Here is a 19,907-nt window from a genome sequence, read left to right on the forward strand (position 1 = left end):
CCCACCCTCAATCCCACACACTGCTGCCCTCATCATGATGGTACTAACCTCATGTTACCCCATAACCCCTCACCTGCAAGACACACACCTCCAAACAGGAACATATGCCTATTATACGTCTTTGGAGCCCCCCTGCCTCCACAACCAGAGTTAAAGCCTATATCAAAAAAAATTGATTCACTTGAGTAGCGTGATTTTATTTTATTTTTTTAATTGCCACACGTACCTTTAAATTTATATTGACAATGTTTTTGTTGACATGTATGTTCCATTACTTTGCTGTGTTATTGCTTCTAAGTTTCTATAATGTGTTGGCCCAAATTAAAATAGCTAACGCTGAGCGACTTTCTTATGATATATTTTATTTCATGATTTGCACTAATTTTATTATTATTTTATTTTAAGTGTGAAAAATAATGCAAGAAAGAATGACAACAATTCATGAATTGTAATAGTTGATGGTTCTACACTGCAAACTGTGCTTTCTTTGTTGTTTATCTTTGTTGGGTGACTGACTATACACTGTGTTTTATGTACACATTCATAAAAGTGTGGGTAGAGATGATGTTAAGCCATTTGCTGTAGTTTTATCAACATTCTCTGGTGGAAAAACCTTATTAAACACATAATTTAACTTATAATAATATATATTTTTTAACATTTAATATGATACAATACAAGTTGATTGATGTGATACAATCAAGACCGCATTCAATCGTAAATTCATACATACCACCATCATATGTTTACAGAAAAAATGAATCCTTAACTTAAGCGGCACCTATTGCAGTCCCTGAGGCCCAACACCCGTTACCTAGCAACATGTAGTCCTTTAATCACCATGGGTAGGTAGGAGGAAGCGCTTAAAGCGGTTGGAGCCACAACTGGGGACTCTGCAGCTCTTTGAGTGGAGAAGCTGGAACTCAGTGTGGAAAACAAGGGTGGGGTCAGACGCTGGTTTCTGAGGTCATAAACTGTCTGCAGTGACAGGTGTGTATATTCCCAGTGCTTTTCACACCCATTTGGACAAATCGAGCGAGATGTGAGTGCTTGGTCCCTCTCCTGGTGTCTCTTTCCGGTGCTGCAGAACAAAAGCAAGTAGTGTGGTGAGCTGGACTTTTTCCATTTTCAATGAATGGAAGACAATTGAAAATCTCAAAGTACAAAGAGTGCCCAAACTAATAAATATATACAAACCATTGACATGAAGAAATGTATTGTAGTAATTGATGGTATTCATATCTATCTATCTATCTATCATTACCTTTTTTACACACTGTACCTCATTGAATATGCTGCTTGCCCATTGCACTCATTGTGAATACTGTTTATTACCGTTTGCACAAAACCAACCGAGTGTATGTAAATATTTTACTTTACTTTTTTTTTTTACTTCTTAACAATTTAAGGTTTGTTCTGTATCTACTGAGAGTAGGGCTGGGTATTGGTACGCAATACCTTTAAGATATCGACCAAAATATCCCAATAGCAAGAAGTATCAAAACTTCTCCAGTCAAACGATAGCTGCATTCAAACCATTTGTATGGTTTTGATTATAGCCAATCACCGCAAGCGTTCTTCGATTCAATGCCACGTGTCATTGGCTCACTACCGCAGCAGCAGCTACACCGCTCTGTTAAAGGATAGCTTCACAATTTTTCAAGTCTGTCTTAAAACAAGTCAGGTGTTCATATGAACAGTGAAAGAGGTTTTCCTCGCTGTTATCATTCCTCCTGAACTGGCTATTTGTTTAAAATGACACTGCCCAAATACTTCATTGTACAGTTGTGTAATAAATGTTTCTATAACTTCAAAATGTTTTCAAAAATTTCAAAACACTTTCAAAATGTATTTGTGTAAAAATCATTCGAATGGGAGGAGTGGTGGCATTTTACACAACTGAATGCATCCATTCACATGATGATGGGTATAGTATAGGGAGGTTAATAATGAACCCTTTAACCGTTAACTGAAAATAAGGGTTTTGACCATACTATCAGGTGAACAATACTATTAGTTAAACAGTTAAAAAAAAAAATGTGTTGACATTTATTTATTTTTATTTTTTTAATTAAAGAAGTTTGTTAAAAATAGGCTGTGTGTGTCCGATTATAAGTAATTATTTCTAGGGCCGTACCCGACTCAGAATTTTGGCGGTCGAACCGGATTCGCTGTTCAATGCAAGTATTTGATTATTCAATGGGGGTGGGGGGGGTGAGCGGAGGAAAGTGGCAAAACACAGTTTTTAGTTGTTTTAAGGGGCATGGCTGTCCACGATCAGGGCGCACAGAGAGCTGTGTTTACGTATAAAAATATTTAGGATTCCCTTTTTTTATAATTATAATTTGTAAAGTCCAATAAAAGAAAATTCAGGGGACAGTGTCCTAACATTTAAATCTTATCTGATAACGGTCAATAATCGGTTAACAAAGGTCGCTATCGGTCAGAATTTTTTTTTCTAAATTGGCATCACTATATATAAAAAAGATGGTATCGAATGAAGTACTCAATTGGTATCACTTTAAGGGTACTGGTATTGGTATCGTCATTTCTTAAACAATACCCAGCCCAAACTGAGAGGCACTGAAACCAGAGTGAAAATCCTTGTATGTGTAAGCATACTTGGCCAATCCAGCCGGATTCTGATTCTGATATGGAAACATCCCATGTTAAGGTTGACAATGACATTATGTATATACATATATATATAACTTAGTTATTATTAGTTATACTAGGTTCCAATAACATTTGGCTGGACAGTTGCTTAGCAACAATGGCTTCTGGTCGTAGTGACGTTTTCAATGCATCTAGGCGTCGGAGCTTCGAAAGCCATTCCCGATTCTCCATAAGAAACAAAAGAGACTTCAGTTGTGGTCGTTTGTCAGATTCAGTGTGAAGACGGGGGCTTTGAGAATCATCTTAAGCATTGAATGGGCAATGTCCCGTCTGTACTTTTAAACACACGCCACTCTGCACCAGAGCTTCCCTAACGAGACCTCGACCTCGTTTTATTGTACTTTCAACACGGCCTGGCCACGACCCCCCCGAGACCTCCTAAGGTTATTGTACCATTTGTCTGGCAATGAACAGCATGGATGCATCCATCCATCCTTCCCTCCGTCCATCCGTGCCTCCATCCCTCCATCCCTCCATCCGCAAGGCTCCGTGTGACCTCATTGTCGCCATCTCATCCTCCCCGTGCCGACAGTCCGCACACCTCCCAGATTTTGTGGCCATGTGGACTGTCTGAACCTACAAGTGCGAAAAGTAAAACACTGTGGATGCTCTTGTCTGCACCTTTAAAACCCATCTCTTAAAGAGTTGTATTTTAACACTTTAACCAATATTTTTACTGTTCTTGAAAGTCATGTTCGTTGGCAGGTTTGTCACACAGTGAAAAGAATGGGAAAAAAAGTTCTGAGTCTCAGAGTTCGAGTTGATCGAATGTATTATTTGTGATCATGGGAAGAGCAGACGAGAAATAAATTCAACAGAAATGATTGACGCAAGATAAAGCGAACTTCAGGACTTTTGTTTTTCTACAGGTAAGTACATCAGGGAAAGCAGCTCTTTGTGTTGCTGTGAAGAGGTCGTGTGTGCGGAACGTATCCGGAGACCAGAATGTGGTATAAACACAACCGCATGGGCTTTCACATAGCCAACCAAGGAATATCAGGGGCTTTCTGGTGGTCAGATGCCTATGTGTGGACAAAGGTTTATGATGTGCATGTGCCGGGGTGACTTTGCGTTGGGTTTTTATGGGGGTCAGAATCGGCGACGGAACTTGAAGCAAAATGGTGAAACAAAGGCAGGGCGCGGCTGTTTTATGGGGCCTGAAGCGCGTGTGTGTGCGCGTGTGTGCATGTGTGTGTGTGTGTCTATAGAGATAAAGGAGGAACCCCAAGGACGCAGGAGGTTAGGTGCAGCAGCTGACGACGAGGGAATTAGTTGAAAAACTAATTAACAATTTAATTCTACCATTTGGGGACACTTCACCTATTAACCTGACCGGGGGGGGGGGGTACTCGAACATTGGTACTCGAATACCAGTACCAATGTGCATGAACTGTTTCACTTGGAGGGAAAAAAAATAGAATAAATAAATAACATTATTATTAATATATTAATATAAATGGACATTATTTGGAGAAAAACCAAAACAAGCAGAGTGGCGGTCAGGACTATAAAATGCGTCTAATGGGGCAGAGAGCGCCCACACAATCTGGCATGTTGATATTGGATTAAACCCTAACAGGCCGCCTCGGGCAAAAACAGCCTCCAGCAAAAAGAACAAGAGGGCAAAGAAAAAACAAATACCAAAAGCCAGAGCTTATTCTTGAAATGTGGGAATCTGAGGCGACTGCATTCCCATCCGTTGTGGAAAGGTTCAATCCCACCGTTGGGGCACACACCCTCCACCAGCCTCCATTATCCATTGAAATCCACTAAATAGGGACGCTCATACCCACAGACATCCAACATCCAACCCCAAAACACCAACCACCACTACAGCCACAACCACCGCGAGGCTCCGGTTTGTGTCAAAACCACGAGAAGGACTCCCTTTTTTTTTTTTTTTTTTTTTTGCGAGTAGAAAAGATAATTGTTACTCATTGGCTGCTTAACCAGTGGCGTTTGAGTGGCCCGGCGTCTCCCTCACCGCGTGTACATACACTCACATTCCCACCTCTTACATTTACCGATGGGAACGGAGAAAGCAGATAATTAAACCACAGGGAAATTCAAACGAGCCCCTACCCCACCTCTCCCTCTCTCTCTCTCTGCCCTTTCTCCCCCTCACCGTCTCCATCACCCTTCACCCATACCGCTCGTCAGCAAATCAGTCTGATTGTCGAAAATGGCAAGCCAGAGGAAAGGAGGAGAGAGCGAGATAGAGGACGGGAGGGAGAGAGAAAGATAAGCAAGAAGGAGAGAGAGAGAGAGAGAGAGAGAGAGAAAGAGCGATAGAGATGGGGGGTGGGGCGGGTGGGGTGGGTGGGGGTAAGGAAATGAGGTTTCAGATCCATGACAGCCGGGCCACAAAGCTGAAATGAAAAAAATATTTTCCCTCTATTGATGTCCGTCCATGGTGCTATCAGATCCAGCGGCTGCGGGTTACGGCGTTTGGGTGTGGCAGGTGTGAGAGACAGGATGCATTTTGGGTAATGTTGATAGACTTGATGGGGCTAATTTAGCGTTTCCATTCAGAGTCTTTATTGTCCCATTACTGGCCAACCCACATTGATATATACACAGACACGCACAGGGGGCGGAGGAGTGGGGTCTGTACCCACCCAAGGGAGCCATAGCCGGTGCCTGCCTAAATGTGTGTGTGTGCGTGCGTGTGTGTGTGTGTGTGTGTGTGTGTGTGTGTGTGTGTGTGTGTGTGTGTGTGTGTGTGTGTGTGTGTGTGTCCTTGTGCCGGTGTGCCCAAGCACCCCAATCAGCGGCTACAAACTACTGTGGCAGGGTTTATGTGACGCGCTGTTTTTTTGTGTGTGCGTGTGTGTGTGTGTGTGTGCGTGGGTGTGTGGGTGTGTGTGTGTGTGCGTGTGCGTGTGTGTGTGTGTTTCGTGCTTGGAATTAATGGGTGTCCAAGGAGCGGACTGGGCGTAGGAGTGCCATTCCCACTCTGTTGAAGTTTTACTATTCGCAGTGGTGCCGTGGAGTACCGTAAAATCACCAGCACAAGACCAGCCCTGATTACACTGGGGCTGCAACCTAAAACTAGCGCACACACACAAACACACTTCAAGCGTTCGCCGTGACACACACACACACACGCACACACACACACACACACACACACACAAAATTGTAATTGGCCAGAGAAGAAAAGAAAGACAGAGGGGAGTGGATGGGAGGGGCATTGCCGTGGCAACCCGCATGCATTGTGGGGGTTGGGGTCGAGGTGCGGGACTGGGCTGAGGTCCTTGTGACCCGCGTTGAGCACCGCCTGTGCTGGCAACCTCCACGGTGCCAGAGGTTAACCACAAACAAAGCTGGAAGGGGGTTATGTATTTGTAGAGACAACAAATGTATACGTTGAAAAGGGGGGAGGAGGGACACAGAGGGACAGAGAGGGCTACGTTTGCCCCAGCCAGCGGTCAGTCTGATGCACTCAGAATTAGCATCAGAAAGACATTATGCTAATAGCATCAAAGGAAGCAGCCCCCGCCATTGTGTTTCCCCTGCGCTACCCCAAGGACACCGGGAGGATTTTACATTTCAACCGCCGTTCCAGGCCCAAAATCCCAGAAGCATTTGCATGAAGCGGCCAAAACGTGATGGTGCATCGCACAAAACAATTGAGCCGGAGGAGCGAGCCCCTTAAAAGGTTCTCCAAAAATAAGTATTTCCAACGCCACATGCAGGAATACCCATCCCACCGCGGTGTGCAGCCACCGACCATGTAAAATGCCTCGCCTTCCAGGCAGATAGAAAGGATGTCCTCAACCCAACATGTGTCCCCCACTCCCCCATTCGTTTTTAGGTTGTATGTTTTTTTGCTATTCCACCCCCGCCGCCTGAAATAATTCCAAAAAGTATGGTTGTCGAGGAAAACAAACAAATCAACAAAAGCAAATGGAGCATTTCAATCAACGGGCCCTGACATTCAAAGCCAGCGCACCTCCAAAGATAGAAAGAAGTTTGGCCTTTGTATTAAAAAAAAAAAAAAAAAAAAAAAAAAGAAATAGAAGAAGGTAACCTTGGTAACGGTGAGGGATGTTTGTTCCCGGGGTCTGTCGTGCCTGAGAGCAGAGGAGGCGGATGGAGGGGGGAGATAAAGGGAGGACGAGCAGAAAGGAGCAGGAGAGCCAGGCACCTTGGACTGTCATCTACAGCGCCCGGCACCACACACACACACACACACACACACACACACACACACACACGGCCTTGAGTATGGCGGCAAACCCACGTCTCCGGGACTTAAATGAAACTAAAAGTCCACCAGAACAACAAACACGGTGGGGGTGTTTGTTTTGGGAGCTGAAGGGCAGCACGGAGATTGGGAACGTGAGTAACGGTGGAAAGAAAAGGTTTCCCGCCCACAAAGGATTTAACGCCCTCACCTTTCAAATGAAGCAAATATGATGAGCAGCAAGCCTTTGTTCCACCAACGAAAAGGAAGGCTTTTAAAGGACATGCAGGCAAGGACTACTTTGCTCGAAGGAAAAACTAATCATTTAAGAAGCAAATTTATTGAAGTGTGGCAGGCCAGAGCAACAGCTAGCGCCAGCGCAGGAAAACCTTTGGTAGAGGCGAACGTCTGACGATGTAGAGCAGCGGCCTGGCTCGGTAGCTTCCTGGGTCATGTGTGTACACCGTCCGGCAGAAAAATCATCACTGCCGGCTTGGTTCCCACGACAGCCTCTTGCTTCTCGCTTCCCGGCCCCCCCCCCCCCCAGCATGGAATGGAGCTCCAGGAAGATTTGAATTCACAGGAGCTTGTTTCAGTAAATCCTTTTTAAAGCTAGAGTGAGGGGAAAGGGAGGAAAATGCAATGGTGGTTTGCCACTGCTTTGACACTTAGTTCCTCAACGCGGCTTGCTTGATCTCAATTTGTGTGATATGTCCCCAAAGGATTTAAGTGTCTTTTGCTTCATTTTGAATGTTGGGTAAGGGATGTTAATAATGAACAGTTTAACAGATAACTGACAAATTTGAATTTTGACCGATTTATATACTATCACTTAAACAGTAAAAGAAATATTACTGAAATCTTTTGTTTTTCTAAGAGTGTTGCATGGTAAAAGAAAAATAAGCTACACAATCAATTTTTTTAAATAGAACTTATGGCAGTGACGCGCAACTACGGTCACATGAGCTCGTCACTGCAAATAATAAAATATATATATATATTTTTTTTGTGTTTCATTTTTTGCCGGTGAAGGTTACAGGAGTGATATGAAATATAAACACAATCATCATTGTCTTCCATCCGATGTTGCAGGACTTCTGGAGAATCTCAACTTTTCAGTTGCTCCGCTCGTCACTGGGAGGGACCATTGAAGTCCATTAAGTATTTGGGGATTTCCTCGGTTCTTGGTTCTGATCCGGCAGCAAAGTGGTGCCTCCCTGTAACCAGTTTCCAGCTTCCAGAGCTGGTTCTTTTGCTGTCGCAACACGAAGAACTGGTTCCAGTTTAGGCATCCTGCTCCCAACCGGCTTTCAAAATGCCTTGGTGGAAAAATGCTATTTGAAGATCAGCCAGTCAGTATTCCCAAAACAGTTCTGGAGCATGGAGGCAGCGTCCCCTGGGCCACACAGTGATGCTCTATTTTGTTGGTTTCCTGGACTTCAGCAGAGGGCGGGAAGTAGGGACAAGCGTGATCGAGATGTGGTCAGAGGCCGACTTTGGAAAAATGTCTGTCGGGTTGGCATGGTTGAAGGCCCCCACAATCCCCGGGGGCTTGTTTTGAAGTGAGCAGACGTGATCATGAAACTTCCCGAGCGTGTCTTGAGCATTAGCACTCAGATGTAAACAGCCACAATGAACACGAACGTCAACACCGCTGTGAACTCCCGTAGCAAATACTGCGGCCCGGCGTTTTATTGTTAAGTGCTCTACCGCCTCAGGACAATGGCTGTTAACCAGGGAACTGTTTGTGCACCAACCTTTGTTTATGTATATGCACGCATATGTCCACCCCGTCGGGTTTTCCCCGACAGCTGATTCAGATCTGCACGGAAGAGTAGCAACCCGCCAAGTTGAAAAGCCGAGTCCAGCATATGGCTGAGCCGGGTTTCTGTCAGGAGAAACAGTTCCTCATCCCCCGATGAACGCTTCGTGTCAGTGCGATCAGCTCCATTGTGTTATCCAGAGGGTGAACATTGACCAGAAAGAGCGATGGAATAGCTGGCCTGGTCACATTAGCTTTAAACTTGGCTAACAGACGGACCCGCTTACCCCTCTTTTGCGTCCGTGCACACCGCACCCTCTTGCCTCTGCGCCGCGGCAGTCTGCTACACCAGTCCGCTGCCGCAGGGCATTGTGGCCTGGGGAGGTGCAGTCTGCTGAGCGGCACTCTGAGCTCAGGTGGAAGTGAGGCGAGGAGTTGTTGATAATGTTCGGTTCGGTTTGGCTGTACCTTCTTGGCCTTGTTGCACTGGCCGTGTTATCTGCACACTTACTCACGTTAAAAGAGAAGAGCCCCTTACCCTATTTACACCATGACCGGGAGCCAGAGAAGCTGATGCGCAACATCTTGTTGAAGAACCTATACAACTAATGGAGCAGAGGGGAAAACTAGAGTGAACATTTTCTTCATGATTTTTAACAATGTCATGAATCCACCATCATAAAAGAAAACCACAAGGACAGAAAGGTCAAATTGGCCACTATCCACTTTACTGACGGTTGTACATACAAATATGCTAGGGGGGGGTGAAAATAAAACAAAAATAAACGAAATATAACTTTTGTGAAGAGAATGAGATAAAAAAAGATTTCAGGGAAAATTAATTAATTCCAACACCATACAATCCAAAATTGGATCATGGCAGAAGCATTCGGGATGAGGTCAAGCCTTTGATGAACCGAAGATTTCGAGAAATCTTACGGAGGCATTTTTTTTGTTTTTGTACTCTTTCCACATCAATCAAAAACCTTTATTTAAAGAAAGAAGAAAGAAGTAGTCAACGCAGCCATAATCCCTAGTCATGGTATCTGAGGTTTCTAAGGACTCTTCTCGGGTGCCTTTCAGTGGCTCATAAATACTCCATGTCAGCTCTTCTCTTCCAGCTGAACAATGGAATAAATAAAGGGTTCATGTCTGCCCTTGCTGCAACCTGGTCAAATAAATAAGACACATGTTCAGCCATCCTGAGGGAGGGGGCCGCTGGTAGAATGTATTAAAATGCAGCATTAATACGGAAGCTACACCTCAGACCAATAATAGGGCTCAGTTCCCTCCCCCCAGCGGCTGGGTCACAGAAGGGTGTATTTTGCGGTTAAGCTCCCGACGGGAGGGAGGCGTGTTGGGCCGTGACCTGCCCTGATATTGGGGCTGCAGTTCCAGAGCATCTGCCCATCTCTCACACACACACACACACACACACACACACACACACACACACACACACAGCAAAACGCAGCATGTGCCATGCTTACTCAAATGTATACGTCGTGAGGAAAAAGCTGTTCTACTAAAGGGTAGTACACAATATCCATGATGCCATATGAAAATCATTTAATAGAGTCCCTCATAAATAAACACTGATTTGCAAATAATAAAACATTATTTCCAAAAAAAGCTTCATTTATTAAACAATTATCATACAAACAAACAAAGAACGAAGCACATTCTGACCTTAAGTGGTCAGGCGCAAATTCACTGGACAAACAACCTTTGCATTTAAGTTTCTCTGGGTTGAAACGATGGCCATCTGCAAACCTGAGCGGGTTACAAAACGTTTTGCAGTACAAATCTACTGTGCTTCCACCATGACTTTACAAAAGACACAGCAGAAGGAAAAGAAAAACCAAAATGAATGTTTCAGGGGCATTAATGTTAGTGTCTCAATGCAAAAATCATCCACACAACTTTGAAAACGCTGATGCCTTAAATAACCCAAAACCGTTTCTTTTAAAAGTAGTGAGAAGACATGACACATCCACAACCAAAGGGTGGGGGCTTCTAGTCCAGTAAAACAAAAAGATCCAGTAAAACAAAAAGAAGCCCCCCCCCCCTCCACAATGCCTTTCAGACAATTTTATCTTCTTAACGTTTATTACGTGGATTGGCATCAAAAAAAGTGGAGCTGATCTGCTTTGAGTCCTTTATAAAAACTGGATAAAATTTGAATGTCAGGAGGAAAAGAGATTGGCTGAGTCGGGTTGCCCCGTTGGGGAAAAGAAGCTTCTCTTTCAGAGGCTGGTCATCGGCAACCACAGCATAACAGAATAAAATTGTAGGATAAATAATGATAGCTTGTTATCGTATCCTCCTGGCGACCCGCAGTGGATCCTGTTCGGCGAGACTCCGGTCGGGCTTCACATCCAAGCGGGTTAAAGTCAGAGCTTGTGACATGGAAGGCACTAGGAGGGGGGGTCCTCTCCATGTATGGCCTTGTACTTGGCCATTTCCTCTGGGAAGACCTTGCTGAGCTCCGAGATGAGAAGGCTCTTGAATTTCTGCAATTAAAATAGAGAGAGAGGGGGGGGGGGTTATGGGTCTAGATATGGTGTTGACACTGTACGACAGGTTCCACAAGATGGGAAAGGTTAAGATGTGTTCAAGGACAGGCACAAACTATATTTGTTTAATATTTAGGAACTTAATATGTGCCAGAGTGGACAATGGGCCATATACATAAGGATCAGCAGAGCTAGTCTCTAAAATAAACAGTTAATAAAGTGGACCTATTATGCTCCTTTTTGCACAAGTTAATATAGGTCTCTGAGGTCCCCAAAACATGTTTTTAAAGTTTTTTGCTGAAAATACCACTCACTTTATGCATTCTAGTTTTTCTAACATACGTCCAAACTACCCTGTCTGAAAACGGGCTGTTCCAGTGGGTGGAGCCACCCTCCTGAGGCCACGAGTAATGTGAGCCAATGGCGTTTGAGCTTGGCTTCCGGGCTTCGTCCTATTTACCTAAAAACTCTCTCTTATCAGCCCACCAAAATCTGTTTCTGGAAGAATCTGAGGCGAGAAACAAGCAATCCAGTTGCTGACTCTTCACTCACTTTAGATCTACAAGGCCTCATTTGAAAGTTAGTTCCCACTTTCATTGCCGTTCTCCAAGCTTGTGAAACACGGACACCGCACTGGGACTCTAGCACAAGAGGATTTGTTGTTTTCATGTAAACGTTGGAAAATAAAATAAATACATCTAGTCTCAGAGTTTTGCCCACAGTGATTACTTTGTCATCCGTCTATTATATTATTTGACACTTCGGCCACGTCCAATATGAACATTCGACACTGTAACAGAAAATAAGGAAAAGCATGATAGGTCCCCTTAAAATGATGAACCCCCTTATCCCTAATAAATGGTTGAGCACGCTAAGCAGATGACATGAGACAAACTACAAAACAAATGAACCACCTAGAGTAACCATATTTTCATGTCGGTAAAAAAAAAAAAAAACAACCATATCACGTGTTATTAGATCTCAAAAATAGATCAAAAAGAAAAAAGCAGAAAATCAGAAACATACTGACCAGATCATTTCTAGGAGGAAAAACATGCATATGAATTAGGTCTCAACGGTTAATCGAATTCAAACAGACAACGCAATTTAACAGAACACAATTTACAAATCACAAAGGCTGCGTTTTAATGTTATACAATCTAACCAATAGGGCTGTCCAGGGCCCGATCTTCCTATAGGCAGCTGCCTGGCGCACCATCCCGAGGGGAGGGAACAATCGGGGCACAATTTGCACCCGTCTTCCTATCTGACGGTACCGAGGATGCCAGCGATGGGGTGCCAGCGTTTGGGTGCCCGCGATCGGCGCACCAGAAAAGTGTGTTTTTATTGTACTTTAAGTCTCCTTATGAAAAACGCAACCGCACGTAATGGGAATACTTTTGCTGTGACTCCCACCCCCGTCAATAGTGATTTAACCAAACCTCCGCGCTGCCCCCCCACGGTGAGACACGGTGCTCTGGCCCGAGCCGCAGTGTGCTATGCGGGACGTGTACTGCTGGCAGAGCTCGGAACGCCTGACGCAGTGTTCCGGAGCCTCTTCCAGAACACTGCGTCTGTTTTGTTTGTTTTAACCATTTTTTTAATTGAATGTGCATAACGCTGTCCCTGAGCACACGGAGCGGCGCTATGTTTTATTGTGGACGTATGTGGACGTGTGCGTGCAACATTTTTATAAAAAATAATACTTCTGCTTATACAGTGCATATTTTTTTTCTAATGTTCATTTTCAGATTCTAACAGTTACAAGGCTTGAAGTTAAATCCATCAGTCAATATTCTACTGTGATTTTTAAATTCAATAGTAAATTAAAGATATGTTTGTCGTATCAATTCATGCATCAATTCATCTCATTTCATCATAACATATGGGCCTGGCCTAAAGGAAAGAGCATGTTGACTGTATCCAATGTTGTGTTGGTCATACTATAGAATGTTTTATTGCTTGTGTTTAGTGAATAATACAGATGACAGAACTTTGAAAGAAAATTCCAAAATTTATTTAAAAATATTTTTAAATAAATCAAAGAAAAAAAATATTTTCAATTTCAATTGAATTCATATTAGGGCTGGACGATTCAGAGGTGGCTTTGTAGATTTTCCTCGGGGTTCGGCTTCGCACTTTTAGTCATCGCTCAAAAATACTACGCCCGCTGTGACCTGCGTTCGATGCAATCGGCCCAATGTTTCCATTCTACGAGCCTATTAGGACATTTAGTCAACTCCCACACGGGTCATTATCTTCAGTCAAAGCAGCATTCATCAGCAGAATAACACCGGATCCTCAGAGCCTAGAAAGGATATTAAAGACTAGATCTCCAGAATTTGCTTAATTCTGGTTTTATATGCATCACATTTGCATATATACACATCATGTGACTGGTACTCCATTTTCATAGATACTTTTATTAGTATTGCTGCATGGTACTGCAGCAGAGTGGGAAATAGTCTAAGTTTGGATGTCTGTGTGAGTCTGTGATGCAAGTAACTCTGACCAGTGGTGTTGGAAGAGAACCCAATGTGATGTTTGTTTTGTCATTGGTCTCAGACGTCACAGAGGTGCCTCTGGCTTATACCACTAGTTAGCACTCCCTGCTGAAATACATTCATTCCACAGTCACCGCCATACACCATTGACGATTAACTCATTTTTAACAAAACATTTGGTGCAAAAAGGCTCTTGTTAATTTGCATAAAGTGACAGTATATAATATAAGTGAGCACATCCACTCACCATGAAACACATTTCTTCACACTCATGTGCTCCGACAGACTTGAAATGGAAAATTCAATAAGCACGTCTGCAATGCGTCATCATTTTCAGGTGAAGGTGGGGAAGAATTGTAAATTTAAAAATAAACAAACTTCTCTTTTTTATGGTTGCTATCCATTACTGATGCAGAGTAAGCTGGTAGTGCTGGGGGGAACCGCTTCATCCATCACTGGTTGCCATGGTATCGCAAATGTGCACTCTTAATTAATGATCACACCCCCAAAATCATTTGGAGAAAAGAATGAGGGGGTATGAGCACGATGTGAAATTAGTCGGAGGAGGTCTTAACATATGTCAACAATTAAGTTGTTGCCTATTTTTGTATGTAGAATTCGTTTTTAGTATTTTTTTCCTCTAATATTCAAGCATTTGAACCACATAGCCACCAGGTCAATTCAGGGACAGTAATTGCAGATTTGATTGCTAAAAACTTATATCATAAATATTCACTTCACACTCGAGATGCACCGATCCACTTTTTTTCAGTTCCGATATGTGCTGATACGGATATTGACTCTTATACCACAGCTCTGTTTTCTTTTTTTTTTTCAGTGGAACAGCAAAAAATATCTAATTTAGAGTAGATCATAAAGCCTTGAATATAAAAATGACTCATGGAAATCGAGAATTGAGAAATGTAAACGTTATTGTGCTTTTTAATCCAGAAAAACCTCAGCTCTCTTGTTTACAGGCCATTTTTTAACCGTTCCATGGCAGTGATGTTGACGTATCGCGGCAATGGGCCAAAGGAGTCAATGCGGCATCTATGGTGGTCACGGGGGGCTGGGCCGTTCGGGTGAAACAAAGATTTTCAGCAAATGCAATCGTGGAACAGCTCGTTGCGTTAAAAAAAAATATATATATAGACAAAATTCTGTATATGGGATTATTTTGGCTTTACATATCTCGGACATATCTGCCGAGTTTTTAATAGTCATCCAATGACTCATTTCAGTGTGGCACTGCACGAATAGAACTACAACTCCCAGTGGCCGTATGGCGGCGCATATTAGATAAGTCTGAATCATGACGTCATATTTTGAGGACCAACACAGCTGAATCCCTGCTTCAGTCAGTGACAGTTTTCCCAACTCCAATCGCCAGTTCCTATTCGCGCAGGCTTTCAATTGCACTTTACAGGTTAATTATTTGCCAAGTTGAATTTTCCAGGTGGCAGGCCATGGAATGGAATTTGGATCGGCACGTGGATCGGCGACATCAGTTTGAAATCCGACGAGTCAATGACGTTAGTATCGGCACCCGATACCAGATCAGATCAGTCCCATCTCTACTTCACAAACAGTAATGCATCACTACTCTTCAGAAAATTCCGCTTTTGCCACAGATCATTTCTGCGTCTCGCGTCTAAACTGACATTTTCTCCCACTCCTTATCAAATGGTTTACTTTGTGGTTATACTGTATCCTATATGGAAATTGATGTACTAGGACCATCCTATGGAGCGTCAAGTTCTGAGATATTATTGGGACTCACCAGTCAGCCTGGTTGTCCCTGGCTTTTATCTCTTACCGTCATGGTGTCAATCTTGCCCTTGACCTGCTCGTTCTTGGCCAAGGCCCTCTCCAGACACTCCTTGGTGTACAGCTGAGGGTTTCGACCTTGGTCGATGTATCTGGGAAGCAAGGCGTAACACTGGTTGAGAGAGCGCCCACAACCTTGAGTCAAAGACACAGCAGGATGCCATTGAACTTCATCAGTTCTCTGCGCGGTAGCACAGCAAAAAAATTACACATAAATTGTGAAAATATTGGAAGGATAATAGCATTACACTAATAACGTTTTCACACCAAAATTAGCGGACTGACCCTGGGTTTTTTAAACCCGGGTCAACCTGCTAAAATGTCATGTTCAACGTCATGAACAAGTCGGAAAAGGGCCGTGTCATGGTGCCAGTGTGGTTGGGAAAAACAGTGGAGACAGCAACTTAAACAAACAACATAAAACTTTCAAAAATAAAAGTATTTTGAGCCATTCAAAAGAATCAGGTCTTCATGAACGACCCAACACTACAGTAGAAGTAGCATGGAGCACCGGCACCATGGATACTCTCTGCTAGCGGTGCACACTGATACTCCATGCTGCCGGTACACGAGTGTGCACTGGCCGGTGCGGGCACCGGTCCTTTGCCAGTGGACCGGCTTGGGGCGGCCCTGGAGTGACTTGGAGCCCAGTGGGGAGCGTGGGGGTTCTCCGCTGTGGTCCCCATGGTACGATCCCCACACTCCCAACATTTCAGGGACCCCATACGGAAAAAAGTCAGTAACTTTTGATTTTGTATTCTTAATGGGATATGAAATGATACATGGATATTCCTGTCTATTTATGCGGCTACGTCCGGAACATTAATGCGCGTCGCATCACAGTCCGGTAAAGGGGCCAAAATTAGACGGTCGACCCGGTGTCCTGCTCACATCAGAGTCGATCGGAGGTGGAGCCGATTAAAACCTGTGTCTATTGCAGGGTCATTTGACCCGGGACCGAGACCGGGTTTTTCCTCCCGCTGGTGACAAATGCCAGATGTTAGCGGGTGTTACCGAGTTTTTGGTGCAGTGGGAAAGGGGTATAATTTAGATAGAAGATTAACACCCCAGCCAAGGACTGTTTCAGCTGCTGCCGTCTGGCAAGCGGTACCGCAGCCTCGAGGCCAGGACCAAGAGGCCTTGAAGCCTGAGTTCTTTCCACCAAGCAACCAGGCTTATGAACAATGGACACTAAGGCCTGTTGCCTGTCTGTCTGTCTGTGACACACACACACACACAGTTAACATAACTTGTTTTGTTATTGTATTTAAAATTATTTTTGTACTATTGCTGCTTTTTCTATTGTAATTTTATTGCTACTGTTACTGCAATGTCGAGGAGCCGGAACCCAAGAATTTAACTTCATTATAATTGTATAATGGAATGTAACAATAAAGAAATCATGATACTTACTTACTTGATGCTTACTTATTCAGATACATGTATATTAAACAGCACATGGATCGGCGGCATCAGTACAAACTCATCAGCATGGGGTTGACCAATTGCAACTACACCACAAATAGTTTCAATTATGGTCACTCAGATCCACCGACCTAGACCTTTTATTCGCCCCCTCGCTCCAATGTTAAACCCAAAGGTGACTCCATCTCTCTGTAACACTCACCTTCAGTCTATCAGATCAGCCAAATCTGTCGATTGTTTTAAGCAGCCCCCTGTAAACTCGTTTTTATAAGTTAGCCTTTCTATGAAGCTGTATCTCTGATTTATGTGCCCTTTGTTTAAATGTGCTTAATATATGCCAGGGTACTTCAATAAAATATGATGTATTATTATAAATAGACCATATAAATAGTGTGCAACCTATACAGGTTATGAAGGCAAGGTTATAGGCTGTATTAGATGCACGAGGGAAATACAAGAAATATTTAGGAACTGTATTCATTTATTTAAATATATCAATATATGAAGGAATCAGATCAGACACTAATAAAATGACACTCACTCAAAGGCCTCGAGTGGGACATTGATTTCGTGGAGCTGCTGGCGACACTTCTCGATGTCTTGCAATCCTGAAATCATGAAGTTTCTGGAATGCAAAAAGAACAGACATACAGTTAAAATTTTTACTAACACTATTACTATTACTATTATAACTAATAATTACAATCAGTATATAGCAGTAATGATAATACTCCGGTACACACGACGCACAGTTTCTGGTTGAGCCCTGTCTGGCTGCTGGGCTGGAAGTCGCTGACGATGATGCCGAGCTGACGGATATTTTCAACAAATTTCTCAAGATGCTCTTCGAGGTTATCAAACTTTTCCGCCATTTTAAAATATATTCGAGAAACATATATTCTTTATCTTACAACAATGCGTTGACGACTCATAACGATAGACTATTTTCTCCGTTCGCCTAAGAAAGCCATAACACTGTACCGCTTTCCGGCACCGCGATAAGCCAATGGCAACTCTAAATGCTCAAGCTACCTGGGAAACAGCCAATCAGAGAATGCCGACATCCGATTCCTTGAGTCGTAAACTGCCGCGATGAATTGACAGACACATTCTCTTTTTGTGTCAACTCAGTCGATAGACCCCGAGGTTCACGGGGTCTCTGATTAAATTCTGCCGTATATGTCATTTGTCCTTTGACTTGGAGTGTTATGCGAAAACGTTGTAGAGAGTTCGACACATCCGTTTCATATTCTGCACATGTATATCAACGTAAAAAGACAAAATAGTATTCTATCGTAGTTTATATATGAATTGGTATGCAAGCCTGAACAGTTTATTATTTCTGACAATGTGAATTGTTGATGCAGGCGTTTATTGTTTGTTGATAATTTGCTGAGCTTATTGTATATTGCCATTTTTCTATTGTTTTTTGGGGGGGGGTTTATTGCATATTTGTCAATTGTTTTCATTGTTGTGAATTTATTGCCTGTTGTTTTGATGTGAGCAGATATAACACCGCAATTGCCCTCTGGGGATCTATCTATCTATCTATCTATGTCTGTCCATCTGTCTGTCTGTCTGTCTATATATCTATTGGTAGTATGTGATGTTCAAAGACAGTTTTGGGCTATTACAGGCGAGCAAATACACCTTTTGGGTGCATTATAGACCATTAAAGGTATTATAGGTATTTTATGACACATATGACACCGTTGGTGTGCCTCGATGAAGTTGTTACGTTGTTAATCAGGAGAAAATAAAATTACCTTTTCAGTGTGTATTGTTTTTGGCAAACTGGTGAGCGGTGCTGGACACCCAGAACACAAATGAAGAACATCCACAGTGATGTTCGGTCACGATCTTTTCACTCATTCGGGACAAACCCGGTAGTTTCGCTTTCTGCCGTTTTTAAAGGACAATTATTAAGCTGGGAGGGGCGTCCTGGTCAATCCGTGACGTCTGGAGCGCCGCCAGTGCACCGTCCGTGCGTCCTTCCACCGCCTCACTCAAGCCGGGAATGTGCGGGCGGAAGCCGTCTTATGCCTGGAACGTGGCCGCGCACGCACACACGCTGAATCTCACGGAGGAGCGAACGTGAGCGCGCTTCGCTGGTAATTGGGATTACCGGGGGTGTGGTGGAGGGTGGGGTGGGGGGGGGGGTTGGTTCGGTCCTCGGCCACATTAGAGCCAGTGTTGCAGCAGCTGCACCGGCATCAAAGGCTCCCGTTCCGCTGCTGCAGCCCGGACCCGACGACAGGAGCTCGGATGGTGCGCGATAGATGTGCGCGTTTTCTCACACGCACGGTGGAATTCGTCAAGTTTGGCGCGTTCAACGGAGCGGTCGTGAATCTCGTCCGTCTGCGGTGAGCGTGTGTTCATTTAACGGGCGATTATTTTACAGCTCGATTCAGCTGCTGTGCACTGGAAAGAGCTGCGGGCATGTAGGTACAACGCCGCGAATGAATCAGTGTATTTGATATAACGCGTTGACTGTATGATGTGTACTTTGTAAGACTGTCATGGCCCACGGCACCCTTTGAATTGCACAAACTCATTCCTTTATTGATCTGCGTCGTTTTCCAGTGGAGCCTGGTTGAGATGATGCACTGAGAGAGCCCCGGCGTCGTTTCCACCTCAGGCTGCAGTGATCGCAGAGGGATTGCGGCAGAACCCGCTCCCTCGCCCGTTTCGTCGTCGTTACCAGCGGGACCGGGACCTGCAGCAGCAGCAGCAGCAACGGTGTGGTGATCCCTCGCCCGTGTTACCCGGCGACAAGATAATGGCCACCCTACTGCGGAAGATCGGTCTGATTCGCCTACACGACCGGGACACCGAGGACCCCAAGCACCACCAGGGCTCGCTGAAGGGGACCAAGGGCAGCCAGAAGAACAACAACGCTGCCAAGCACTGCCAGACCACGAACGACGCCAACCTGCTGAGCACCCCGGAGATCAAGGCCAAGAAGCTGGACCAGCACGGCAGGGACAGGCCGTCCGGGGGGAGGGATA

At 44.1% G+C, this 19,907-nt stretch overlaps 1 protein-coding gene across 1 annotated transcript; it reads right to left on the reverse strand.

Moving 5' to 3' along the window:
• Positions 1–10,229: 10,229 nt before the first annotated feature.
• On the reverse strand, positions 10,230–17,882 carry med10 (mediator complex subunit 10). Its single transcript, XM_080002357.1, has 4 exons — positions 17,650–17,882; positions 17,441–17,524; positions 15,464–15,566; positions 10,230–11,140 (listed from the first exon to the last, which is right to left on the reverse strand). Exons 1-4 carry the CDS (start codon positions 17,769–17,771, stop codon positions 11,045–11,047), a joined length of 405 nt encoding a protein of 134 aa, XP_079858483.1. The 5' UTR covers positions 17,772–17,882; the 3' UTR covers positions 10,230–11,044.
• Between the last annotated feature and the right edge of the window lie 2,025 nt (positions 17,883–19,907).

This window comes from Zeus faber (assembly GCF_960531495.2).
Source record: "Zeus faber genome assembly, chromosome: 1".
In the NCBI taxonomy this organism is placed as follows: Eukaryota; Metazoa; Chordata; class Actinopteri; order Zeiformes; family Zeidae; genus Zeus; species Zeus faber.

Bases quoted from the DNA above. Each gene is read 5' to 3' on its own strand.
- med10 (XM_080002357.1), bottom strand. From the start codon at position 17,771: ATGGCGGAAAAGTTTGATAACCTCGAAGAGCATCTTGAGAAATTTGTT. The intron at 17,525-17,649 runs GTGCGTCGTGTG...TTTGCATTCCAG, and splicing joins ACAGGGCTCAACCAGAAACT to AAACTTCATGATTTCAGGAT. The intron at 15,567-17,440 runs GTGAGTGTCATT...CTTGCTTCCCAG, and splicing joins GTCCCACTCGAGGCCTTTGA to ATACATCGACCAAGGTCGAA.